This window comes from Adelges cooleyi, unplaced genomic scaffold (assembly GCF_023614345.1).
Source record: "Adelges cooleyi isolate 19-005CV unplaced genomic scaffold, UGA_ACOO_1.1 ACOO_flye_CR_arks_rails_tigmint_CR_PRNA_55, whole genome shotgun sequence".
Lineage (NCBI taxonomy): Eukaryota > Metazoa > Arthropoda > Insecta > Hemiptera > Adelgidae > Adelges > Adelges cooleyi.
Window position 1 is genome coordinate 94,980 of NW_026096241.1, and position 14,232 is coordinate 109,211.

The window sequence follows — 14,232 nt, forward strand, 5'->3', positions numbered from 1 at the left end:
TTTACTGCCTCATACACCTCCCCTCCCCCAAAATGCCGCTCTTATAGACTTACACACTTATCATACTTTGTGGCTTTCTGTTTTCTGTGCCGTATTTCCTAAATATTTAAACAGATTTACACACCTTTAGAATTATTTACACATTTCAGTAGATTTGCTGATGTAGAAAACCAGAGGAGGCTAAGCAAATGCGATTGGAACACATAAGGGTGTGTTGAGGTTGTACGATTGGGTTGTGTCTTGTGAGAGAAGAATACGAACAGTTAAAATGAAAATGCTAAAATATAATAATTATTGTCAACGAGTCAATGTTTTGTTGATTTTACATAAAAGGAAATTTCTTAAATAGCCGCACTGTTAATAAATGTGCAAACAGCTTTCATTGACTAAACGCGATTTTCGTGAAATAAAAGGAAAGCTTATTGAAATATTATTAATACACTTTTTAGTATTATTAATTGTAAGTTTATGTGGAAAATTGTAGTTAATATAACTTTACAGACTCTCGCCGAAATTAAAACATTATTTTGTGAGACTAATAAATTAAAAAAATTATTATATTTCACTGCTATTTGACCTAAACAACGTTTTGTTTCGATCTCCCAAGATTATCCATAGTACCATTCCGTGTGTACCATCAAGCTACCCATTGCGCATACATACTATCTATTTGTTGATTATAAACTAACCGTGTTAGGTTCGATTTTAAAAATTATTCTTTTTGGCCGCGTCTCGCCTCGTTCGAGCATTCTCTTTGCGGCATCGGTTGCATAGGAATCCACCGGATTACAAAGGGGTTGAACCTACCCGAAAACGCCCAAGACCTGTAAAATATGAACACGATTACGTGACCGGATTAGGCGATGATAAGTGGCTATTTTCACTTGCGTCGTGTTCGGACACACGTTGTACTTGAGGGGGGAAAAATACCTGAGTTTGTTAAACAGAAAGCCATAACGTAAGCTCAACCGCACGCACGCGTTGCAAAGAAGTTGCTTTCGATTGTTGAATTTATTTTTTGGCCGGGTCGTTATTACATAATGTATATAGCATTACCAGAGCGAGAGATACTCGAGCTGATGTGCTTACTGAAATCAATTATTTGGTAAAAATGGCGAATACGAACGGAGCGATGGGTGTAATGTCTATGAAAGGAAAAGCCCCTTGTTGATTTATGGCTGACTTTAATGGACGGAAAACTTTGATGAACATTTTCTTGTCCATTAAAAAAGATACATTTTTCCTCGCACCGCTACCGAGAAGTAGTTCTCGAATCGTTGCACATTGGACCGTTTTATAATGCGCGCCTTCAGAATGATATGAAACGAGCAAGACGAGGGCGGGATATTATACAAAAATTGCATTAAGGGGTGTCATGATTCGTTAGCCATCGTGGGACCGTACGTAATGGAGTAACAAACTGCAGACCCGAAAACAAATATATTCGAATAAATCTATCACAGAAATTGATTGACTAGAAAAAATAAATATATAGTTCAGCTGAAAACTTTTAACTAAACGGTTTAATTTGTATTTTAATATCAAGTTTTTCCAATTTCGTAGCAGAAATGTTAGATATATTATCAGTAACTGACAATTTGATGGCATGTGATTTTATCAACTGGACGTGCAAGCTAGAACAAGTCGTTGAGAATGTAAGATTTATGTTTTACAATATTGTTCACTCCAACGCAAACACAAAAGCAAAATGGTCCGTTCGCCATAAACTCAACGACTCACAAAAAAGAAATCAAACATTTTATGATCATTTTCTAGTTATAGTACTGCTGCTATAAAATTCCAACAACGCGCTGGCAAACAGGATGATCGTTTCATTTAAATACGTTTTAAACATGGAACATGTTGACACAAATTGAGAGAAGGAATTAAATGGGAAATAAGAAGATAGAGCATATAACAGTTATACAATGTTGGTTGATAGGAGAGGCCAAGTTAATATAAACATATAACTATGACCGTTTTATATTTTATCAGCTTGTCCCAATTTTTAATCATGTTTTATAATACTTCAGAAACTTTGTTCAAGTTGAGATTTCTTATTATGATTTGAATATTGTAAAAAAAACAACACAAACTAAAGTGTCTACAAAAGAAAAACTTGGAAATTGCAGCTGTTCTGAATCGCCCTGTATATTGGCCGTTGGCCCTTGACCGTTGATCGCCCAAAGTGGTTATCATCGTTATCGGTGAACGAGTTCGCTGTTTGATGTTTCCACATCTTTTTCCCATTACAATAGCTGATAATGTTTCTCAACGGTCATTCTATAGCTAACATGTGTTGTTTGTCTACACTGTACAGACAGTTCACGTCCCGACCGCGCTCCGAATAGACAGGTATCTTTTTTTAAAGTAATTTTTTTTTTGTACATTTAAACATGAAAAACTCGGTTCTGCCGGCCGTCGCCGTGGTTGTTTTGGTGATCTCAAATAACGTCAGCTGGGGCGTTGTTAATGGAAGCCAGGGCGAAAACGACGACCTGAGAGGTACAATCGAGAAGAAGTTAGGCGCGTTGGGTAACTTGTCAAACATGGAACAACGAATCAACTCTTCCATACCGGAGACGGCTCTGGAAGACAGTGAGAAATTGTTCAGAGAAAAATGCCTGAGAAACGGCAAAGACAACAACTCGTACGGACTAGCCGTGGAAGCCAAAGAACGATTTCAACTGTGCGTACAATCGTTGGTCAACGTTAAAGAACTGAAAAAAGAGATCGACGAGGCCAAACCCAAAGGCGACATAGACTTGGTTTTCAAGAAGTACTGCAAGAAGTCGCCGGACTTCAAGAGCTGCGTGTCGAACTTCGCGTCCGCCGTGGAAGTCTGCCTGGACGATGGCGAAAAAGCTACCAAGAACACTCTGCTGACCGTTACCGACGCTCTGTTGGAGTTCGTTTGCTACGACGAGGGCGATCGCATAGCGCTGTTCTACTCGGAAAGCGGACCCGAATGTCTGATGGGCAAACAAGATGGCATTCAACGCTGTCTGAACGCCACGTTCAGCAAGTACACCGCCAACAACGACTTGCCACCGTTCAAATTCGAACGAGACCAGTGCAAGAGCATGGCGGACCTTCAGTTGTGCGTAGATGCGCATTTGACGAAATGCAGTAATCTCACACCGTCCAATATGGTCGAGTCGTTGTTTAAGTTCATCCGTCGGTCAACGCCTTGCTCGCAACTGAAGAATTAATTGTAATCCGCACATTTGCCGTTAGGTCAATAATCATTACACTTGGTGAGGTAAACCAATCTATCGCTATGATACACGTCTTTGTCGTTTTCCAGTAAATAATATTCAAAGATTGCGTGTTGCCTTACCTGAAAATTGATAACTTGATTTAGGATAATTTTTTTTTTTTTGTTAAAGAATTGCAATTTCGTTGTACAAATCAATTAATATTGAATTGTAATATTAATATAACGCTTAAAGCGATTTTAAATAGGGTGTTCACCATTGTTGTATTTGTTAGTAGTTTTGTGATATTTGTATATTTTATAGGTTAATCAATAGAGAAAAATTCTTGTATAAAAATATGGTCATTCATTTAGTTTTACAAAATTCATTCCAGTTATCAACATACTTATTTTTATGTGGTAGAATAGCCATACAAATTTATATGTTACTTTTTTCAACCTTTTTGGGAAAATACAGTGTTTTTAATCGATACTGAAATTCTAAAATTGTTTTCTATAAGTAATATATTTACAATTTTTAATTAATTTTTCAATGAGATATTGAAGAAAACTAATGAACGTCACCCATAGGAATACATTGGAATTATAATTTTCTGGTTTATGATTATAATATATGGAAATATAATTTATGGTTTAAACATAATATATACTTATATGTTTTTAGTTCTTACCACATTATGTTAGTAATTTATTAAATATTGTAATACTTATGGAAGCTCAGTATAGTTATTATTTTTAGTTTTTATTTAAAGAATAGGTACTAATGGCTAGTAAAATATAAATTTGTTACAAGAACAAAAGTACAAAAATTACAACAATAGGTTCATCGTAATGACAGCTTTATAATTTATTTGTTAGTATTTAATTGTAGGCAAGAGGTTAATATGCTGGATGTAAAGCCAGATGAACTACACTCAACAATATTAGATGCAATTAAATCTAGGGCCAAAAGTTACATTGGGCCACTTTGGGGAACTCTACACGGGTACATTTTATATTATAAAAGTTGCATGTTATATTATATTATATGTATAGGTAAAAATTGTAATTATCTATCATTATTTGTGTTGTAATATTTTGAAAAACACATTAAGTCCATTGCGGCGTGCATCCGGGCAGAGGGAAGAAGTGCGTTGGTTGCACAGATGTTTTTGCAAATTGTCCGTTTAAAACAATAATTCGTTTTAACCCTCAGCTGTGGGGAAGGAGGGGCGGAGGAAATATCGCCGTAGTTTCTCAAGTGGTTTAGCGGTTTATATATAAATGCCGGCGCATCAAAAGTTGAACGCACAAACAAACTGATTAATGTGACGTCATTAGGGAAGTGGGATAATTCGGCGGGAAAAATCCCGGGCTAACAGAGATGATTTATTCTTCAGGGTTGTTGTATTTCCAGAGTCCTCCTTTCCCCCCCCCCCCCCATCGACGACACAAACAGTCTACCCCCCCCCCCAACCCACATTAGCGGGGGTGTTTAGCATTCGTCTCATTAGACTTCCCGGTCCTCCTTACCCGTTTATGCGGCCTGCCCGAGAGGGGGAACAGAGGGGTAGTGTCTTGTAAATGATTGCCTCCCACCTTTTTTTTAAACTTTTATTTCGGATAATCTGCCCATTTGTCCCGGCCAAGAACCGCGGTCTCCAAACCCCCCGAAACTAGATGGCGCATATACAAATAATCCCTCTTGAAATCACCCTCTACATAATCGCCGCACGCCCCGTCCTTATCGTCCAGACCGTGACACATACACAAGTCCAAATATTTTTCTGGGTTACCGACACTCGGTCGATTTAACTCGATCCGTTTACTTCTCTTTACCACCAACGTTAAAATATAATCCAGACCATCCATACGGGATTACAGTGTACCGGTGAAGGGTATTAGGCGGCCGCGTTCCTGTTTTTCGGGGTGTTATTTATTATTCGCAACACTTGTGTTTTCCACGTTAAATAACACAACAACAAATCGTATCGACGGTTTAAATGCCGACACAAAGAGACAGAACATATATTATTATCAGAAATCATGTATCCGAGTCACTAGGTCAGGATGTAATGCGTGATCCATGGTCCAATTCATCGTTGGAGCAAATTTGTCTAAGCCACTACAGTACACAACAATTATTTATAATTGTTATTTATTCCATCACTAGTGTTTTTTTTGATAAACTTTGGTCTCGTGTAGGTTACGGTCAATGTACCATAATTAAATAATAGGTCATCACGTTTTACACCTTACAATTTCTTATCATATAACTATGACGTGGCTAACAGAGCGTTAAAGTTAAATAATTATGGTAAAACATGTATTGTTTGAACGACTTGTGTAATTGTAATATATGAAATTCAATGTTATTTTCATTGTAACCTCATCGAAAATGTGTTGTCCGCCAAAAGGGAGCTGGCATGAGGTGGAGAATACACAGTTCTATAGGGTCGCACGTGACTATAGAGTAATAGGCTTGAATTAAATTGCCAAAGAATTTAGCATGCAAAACACAAATTTGATTACAGTGCTGTCTATGTGTAGCCAATGCGGGTTCGACACTCGACGTTGCAGCCGAAGACATAATACTAATAGTAAGGAACGGAGTGGATGCACATATTGTAAAATGATAACCCGCACTTGCCAACCCCATAAATACGTTATTACCGCGTATTCTGTTTGTATTAAAGGCAGAAGGCCAATTTTGTTTTTATTTCCATTCGGCACAACTCTTTTGGTATTCCGACCGTGCGAGAATATAATAATAAAAGCCCATGAAAATATATTATGTAAATACCGTCGAACCCAAAATATGGCCGCAAAACACCCTCCTTGCCGGTTTTTATCAGTTGTTTAGATTAAACTAATAAAAAAAAAAACACCTTTCAGCATATACAATTACTATCTTCTCCGTCGAGGTTACGTTTATTGCTTAGTGAAAGACTTTAAGCTTTTCATTTACAAAAGAACAACATAGAACAACAATATGAAACATTATCATTGTCAAATAAAAAATAATTTTTGGAAATTGAGAATGAAAATTGAAAAAAAAACACACCTGTTACTGCTCGAAGCTTCATAATAGTTACTTCTTATTTGGTCGAGATTTAGTAATTGAAAGATTGAAGAGTTGGCTGAAAATAAGCTCGCATTCGATTTCAATATTTGTGAATGTGAGAAAGTATATTATCTTTGAAATATAACGTTCAGCTGTTGCAGACAAGGCTGATATAGTGCCTTTAAAGTTTGATATAAGTTTGGAAAACTCAAGTTTACTCGAGTGCAAAATATAGAAAGTACGGTCTTCAATATTAATAATATTTTCACTGCTTATGTTTGAATTGAATAATTCATTAGTGTAGCTTGATGTATTTAATAAGTATATAATTCACCTAAACTACTACCGAATTGGACCGAATTCTGTTCTGTTAAATTTGCTGTATGATTTTCTGATTCATACTAAATCACAAGACCTTTGGTAATTATTATATTAAATGTTAGCGTTTTGCACACGTCTAGTCCGTTAGGTTAGACGCATAAAAAAATATAATTGCCATAGAAATCTAAAGTTCAGCTGATAAAACTGATGTTTCGGTCGTTATCCAAGTGTGTTATTGCGGTTGTACTGTGGTCGACTGGTTTCCATGTCGGTCGAAATTCATAATAATAATAACGTGCAGGTTAGGTATAAGTGTGTATATTACATATTATTGTATCGCAATCACACGCTTTGTTGACTTTTGCCGATTGCATTGTATATAATAATTAATAATGTTCGACGAGGCTTATAATGTATGCATGGCAAAACAAATAATAATATGCGTTCCTTCATAGAATTCACGGTCGTTAATATTTATATTTTAACGTTATGTTTTACATCATACAACTTAATAGTTTTAAAATATAATACAGCGTGGAAGATAACAATGAACGTTGAATTGTGCATTATATATTTATTAAAATTATCTATTAGCATAGATTGTTTTTTAGCACTAGTTTTAAAATGCAATTTATGTGGCAAAAAGTTTAAGTCGTTTGCACAATCGTTGGGCGAACAATGGTGGACATTCGGTTTTATAGTTATTGTAGGTGGTTTCAATTTTCAAAGTTTTCAAATTAAGTTCCTACCCAACCTAACCGAGCTGTGCCATTGTTTATGTATCATTTCCAGCATAGAATTGGCTTATAAACGCTTCGATTGGATAAGAAAGTCTATTAAATACATTATGCACAATGCTGGAAATGAAATTCAATGGCAGTGTCGATAAAAAAAATTATATATTAAGTCATTATTTAAGTAGTATTATAATAGTATTTGCGCATTTAACAGCTTTTATATCAACTGCATTTTCAGACATTAAATTTAAAAAAAGGGTCTCCAGAAAACAACACAAAAACAACTACTTGATTTTGTTTTATTCAGTTAAAACTTGAAAGAAAAACCAATTGGCAGTCCCATCCAGATCCAAGTTCGTTCTGATGGTTTTTACACCATTCTACCGATATTATGGAGATATTAAAATAGACAATCATGGTGGCTTGTCATAGCGCAAACAGCACTATCCAAAGGACGGTAAAACGACATTAAACGAGAATTCACTGTATACCTTTTAGTGGGAAACAAGGAAAAACTTTTTAAACCTCAAAACTTGCATGAAATACAACTGGCATGACCGTTCCAAGTGTGGTACAAAACTTGCGGGTGTAACAGCTTGCAAATAAACAAAAAAGATACATAAAGCGAAACTACCTTCTCAACACCTTTTACATGTATATTTTAACGACAGTAAGTGAAAAATCCGAGAAAACGCGTTTAAGACTATACTTTCCTTAGGTTTTGGACAGCAAAGAAACAGTGTCGTATTGAGATTTTGTTTATGTGAACTCAGTTTATCTTTGACCCGCCTAGTTTGGCTAGCATAATGTTTTTATCCCCCAAAAAGTTTAACAGTAAAAAAAATACTCTTCAATAAACCTAACCGCATTTTCCGCCGGTGACTTTTTTGAGAGGTTTTATTGGAGAGTTTATTTTGTCCGTACGATACCGTCGACCGGATGCAGACCGCAATTGGAAACATACAGCTACTTGGGAAATAAATTAAAACCTTAAGCCCGCCGTTGTTCCTACTACAGTATAGAAACACATAAGCCCCCGGATATGTGCGGGGGATCTGCCAACAGGTTATCTGCGTAATGATCCGTGTAAAGCACCACGGGGCCAGCCTATCAGGACTTGAACCAGAATTGATATATATTTTCAAACATCCCCCCCCCCCCCAATATGGGCGGCTTATCATGCCCACATACCTGACTACACACACATGCACACTGCTGTGGATGTATATAATCTGACCAGCGTCCTTTTATCCGGGCCTTTCTCCGCCACTATTGGTAGGTATATATATGTTTGTATACTCGACATGATCTATATAAATCTATATAATATATAGGCGGTGTAGTGTCGTTGGAATATGATTTATCGTGTTGTCGAGTAAAATAAAAAACGGGAATTAACCCCCAACGCGCTTTGCACCGAACCCCAGTGAATTATATAATAGCTCTGCGGATGTCATTTATTCATTTTTTACATTTTTTTACACCAATTATTATAATACAGCCGTCGTCGAAATAGTAGTTTCGGCTCATTTACTCGAAATCCCAAAACGAATGACGGGATATCATTGAAATTTCTCCTGGCCGTTTATTTGGGGCTTAAGACAGGAGGTTTTAGTCGGTGGGCACAAACAGCTAATGCTCGTACTTTAGCCGTACAATAAATAAAAAAGCAAACCTAAGTAAATATGAATAACATTCAACCACAATTGTTGTATTTATTCGACAGTGGCCCATAATGGACCAGTGGTTAAGATGGACGTTATGACCGGGTCCAGAGGTATTAAGGACAAGCCCGAAAACTGTCTAACTATTATCTATTTATATAGATAAATTGATAGCATAGCCTATCCCGGATTGATGTTTTGGCAGACCGATCAGAGTGATTGCCAAAATGGCCATCAAGTTGAAAATCACATTCCTCCACTACTAATGACTACATGAACTCTGGTTGCCCTGCTAATGGGAAACTTGCAAAATATATTAAGCTGAGTTATGATGTGCTTTTGATCGTAAACATGCTTTTGCAATGGCCAAAAACTATAAAAAAACAAATTCCTTAAAAATCTGTAGTAGGTAGTACAGATGTTTGTTTGGAGATGGCCCGTAAAACTAGAAAGCACTCAAAAAACGAAACGATCCAGTGACAAGTATAAAAATAATATTATTTTTAGCGCCGGCGAATAAAAATAAAAAAATCCAAGAGGCCATAATCAAGTTTAAACATCCTGATAAATAAATTATGACTAATATATTTGTGTTAATAAAAATATTTTATTTAATACAGTATTGGGCATGATAAAAGTAAGTGCTGCTAAAAAGTAAGTTATTGGTCTGCGACGGTGTTTTGGTATAATAAAAGTGTAATAGTTGATTTAAAAAAATAATGGCCGAGGCGTTTACATTATTATGCCTGTAATTTGATTAAAGTCTTGTACGAGAAACATTAATTTATAACAAACTCGCCAACATTTTACTAACTAATTTGATTTAAAAAGTTTATTTCTTGTACTTTAACCCCAAAAGGGTTGAATCCGCGTTTAGTGTTTTAATTTTTGGCAAACTAGCATAAAAGTTTTTCGTTTTACCATAAGAGACCGTCATAAGTACACCTTTAATGAGTATAATTAATTAAATTGTCGATTAACAAAACAAAAAAACTGGCCATTTCCAAGCACTGCCAATATTTGTTTACTGTTTGTGTCTTTTTGAGAACAAAATGAGAAAAATCATCCGTCAAACCGGGTCAAAAAAGCGTTTGGTTTTTTTGTTGCTTTTATTCAAAAATGTTTAATTGCCAATCGAGACGTCGCGTTCATCACATAATAATAATTATTAGCCGTTCTTCGGTGTAATTTTTAAAATTTTTTTTTTATCTAATTTGTATTCATTAACCGCTTTGTTGTTTGTCGGTTGTTTTTAAAACTCATTAAAATCACTGCCGACCCGTTTTATTGGTTACGCCGTAATGAACTTACGGCCGGCACGGGTTTACATTAAATACAAATTACCCGAACAAGGGTTATTAAAAAAATAAAAAATAAATTCATCTACCCTACACCCAACAGTTTGAAGGGTCGCGTTTTGTGCAATACAAGTTGGCCTGGTAAAATTGAGCGGAGAAATATATATATATATATATATTTTTCCCCAATAACATAATAAAATGGACATTTTTTTTTAATATTTGATTTTATTGATGTATTAAAAATACTGGAACTTGGAGCTAAATAATACAGCAACGCATTCGATATTCAGCCGATTTCACCAACTATTGTTAAATACACTCTTAACACAATGTTAGTTAACAATTCATTTAAATTTAACATCTGGTTAAATGAAATAGGTTTCACCATAACATTAGTACTGTTAAATTCTATTTGTTTAGTCAACAAAACGTTAGCGGGGTTACCAAAGCGGTTACCTCGATTCCAACGTTTTCATTGGTTATTAGAAATGTGATAACTGATAACTGATAAGTGATTGTAATATTTAATTTGACACTGTATTTTACTTTCTTTCAACGTTTCAGTTTATATAAATAATTTATACATAATTTTTTGACACATTGTTTTGATAGTCTATACCTTTCTAAAAATAATTTGTCATCAAGGTCATTCAAATAATTTTTTCTATTTTGAAGGCCTTAAAAAAAGGTAGGCAGTGATAAGAATTATTTCCAGTGTTATACTCAGGACAGGCAAGACTTAATAATATTGTCTAAATTATTAAAATACAATAAATTATGATATTTGAACCAATAATGCAAGTCTGTGTCATTCCTATGTACCTAATCTACCTACATAAAATAACTTCTGCTTACCTAATAATGGTTTTTTAAAGTTGTAATTTCTACAGTTCTCTAAATAATCAATAAAAAGAAGGTCCTCATCATATGTGTAATTCATTATTATATACCTAGTACTAATATGAAACAATTTCTGAACTATAATAATATAAATATTATACATAAGTATTACAATACATTTTAACATGCCGATTAACTTTGTAACAAGCCGATTTTGGGTGATTAATTTAACAATCGTTTTAACAATGTGTTAAGGCTAACCAATCTCGATGAAACCCAATTTTCATTACCTAGTTGTTAAATATAAGTAACAATAAATTAAATTCTTAACAAATTTTGATGAAACCGGCTGATTATATTTTTAGGAAAATAAATTAAAAATCCGTTTACGCTAATAGTAAAAAATAATATGTAATTTGTTATTATTTTCCTTGTCCCTTATGCGCTCCTACCCTTAGCCCTTTGGGTAACCTCATATATTATGTTTGTAGCTGTTATAATGACATACACACACACATGGAAAAAAAATAATAATAATAAAAAAAAAAATTAAAAAAACCCTATACTTGAAGGGTACGAACCTGTCATCCAATCTGCAGTGCAAAAATTGAAACGTCACCAACACTCGGCTGACGCGATGGAATATTATTATAAGTATAAAAAGTATATATTATATTTTTATTTTTTTGTCATCTTGTCGCCCATTTTAATAGTTTTAAGCTTACACTTTTCGGTTCCAACGAAAACATGTCACCGACCGTTATTGTGTTTAATAAAATTAAAGGGTTGAGGATTTTTTTTTAACCTGTAGTTTTTTGCCACTGGTAGAGGAGGTCCAGATAATATTATTATATATAAATAGAGAGGGGAATCCGTCCGGATTAGCGAGAAAGGTCGAATAAACTTTAAGGGTGGCTTTACCAAGAGCCAATAAAATGGTATAGCGGTTAACTATTGCTTTCAAAGTACACACAGGTGAAGGATGCAACTTTTCAAAACTTTGGGACGGTTCTCTAAATTAAATGCCTTCGCAGAACACACAAGCCACGAGCACAAGGTGTACTCAAAAGCGTTTTTCGTTTATAAAATAACCGACAAGGGTTTTCAAGTGTAATTAGCAACACTCACAATTGTATGCGTTAAAAGTGAATTTTTTTTCCAGCCCCTCCCTATTTTCATTTCTAGATCCAGACATTTTATAGTCACTTAAATCGTGCACCGAACGGCTCGTTAAACGTGTCAGCTCACTATAATAATGTGATAATAATAATAATATAAAATATTGTATAAAATGGTGGGCGGCGGTCTGGTGGAGATTTTCAACAAAAAAAATGTATACACTAAAAAGTAATAAGCTTAGCAATATTATTATGCCTTAAAGCCGTTGTCGCGATAAAACGTTTATTTTTTTATTAATGTTAACAGCGATGTCATGATGAGATGATGAAAAATGAAAAAGAAGTAGGTTTTGACGACGTCGTCGAGCTTAATATATAAAGTTAAATCCCCATCCGCGTCCAAGTGGGTCGTGTGTGAGCACAAGAGAATATACATACAAACACGAATGGTATAATATACACCGTGCTAGGTGGTGTTTTTTTTTTTGTGTGTGAATAAGTACATACGTATGACACCGAAACGTGAAGGGTAACAGAAAAATTACCATTTATATTGGGTCCGACGACGGATTGCCTCGCTTACTTTTTTTGGATTACAGACATTTTGGAAAATGCCGACACTTGTGTTGAAAAAAAAACAAAAAAAAATACATCAACTTCATCCATGACATAATGTACTTTCGGTCTAAAGTTTAGACGGTTACTGTAAAACATAAAAAAAAAAAAACATCTCTCCGCTTTAAAAGTCGAAAAGAATACAATAATACAGATGGGTTAGTATGGCCCAAATGATTTGTCTACTTATACAAATACATTTTGATTGTCGGTTTGTGATGTGCGGTTATACGAAGATTCCACTTTTGTAAATTTTAAAAAAGAAAAGAAAAAAGGTTCTCAATAAATAGTAAATTTGATTTCCATTAAACAAACCAACTAAAGGTGTTTAAATAATGGTCTTCGAGAGAAGTGTTGTTATTTTTTTCTGACTTACAACAGAGTCAGTTTGAGTAATCTTCCTTTTGCGAAAATTTACTGAAAAATAAAAACATAACGTAAAATGATTACTCACCGTTTTCTTCGAAGCCAAACACCACGCCTGTGTCATTCGTCTGTAAACAGAAATAAAAAAAAATCAATAACTTAATACAGTATAATATCATATTTTCTTTCCTCGTGTCTGAACACATTAACGCGCTAAAAAACACTAAAGTGTATCACGAGCAAAGCGAGCCATTTTTATAACTATGAAAAACCAACACCGATAATCGGATATTCTTTGCAATAATTTATTGTACTACAACTAGACCGGCAATAGTAAAATTCAAGTTAATTTATAACTTTATATTAGGGATAAGACAATAGATTTTTTATTTTAAATACCAATAATTCCTGTAGACCTGTAACGTCCCTCGCACTAATATGCCCCATCTCCACTATGCTTACAATACTATGATTTTGAAAAGTGTTAAGTAGTCACACAAAATGTAATTATATATATATATATTTTTTTTTTTTATTATTATCAAACACGTGAATATAATATCATTGATTGATTTCGTCAATATAAGCTAAAAGTAAATGAATAAGATCAAAGTCGACGTTCGCGAATATCACACGGAGGTGAGCCAGGAACATCTTGGCGTTGGATAGACTGTAGCGATCAACCGGATGTGGTTTCCTCGTGTTTTTAAAAATCGTTCTTTGGTCTTGGTTCATGCTTCTGTGAGGTATTTGAAATTCTTGACCGTCCAAAACCATCGGATCAGTTGCCACACACTTGAGCGAACGAGTGATCGTTCGCAGTATATCTTCAAGACAGTATATAATATTGACTATACTTCCCTGTGCTTCGGCGAGGTTATCCGTAGCGGCCAGCAGATACTCGACGTGAGGATCGTTGTCGAGTTTTAACATATTTTTAAAGTCCACCAGTATGCAATGCCATTGCTTCACGAATGTCACTCGACTCGAGCCAGTGTAGTCTTTAACGT

At 34.8% G+C, this 14,232-nt stretch overlaps 1 protein-coding gene across 1 annotated transcript; it reads left to right on the forward strand.

Annotated features, from left to right (window-relative positions):
* Positions 1–2,267: 2,267 nt before the first annotated feature.
* Positions 2,268–3,630, forward strand: LOC126842575 (27 kDa hemolymph protein-like). Its single transcript, XM_050579613.1, has one exon. It carries the CDS (start codon positions 2,397–2,399, stop codon positions 3,210–3,212), a length of 816 nt encoding a protein of 271 aa, XP_050435570.1. The 5' UTR covers positions 2,268–2,396; the 3' UTR covers positions 3,213–3,630.
* Positions 3,631–14,232: the final 10,602 nt, after the last annotated feature.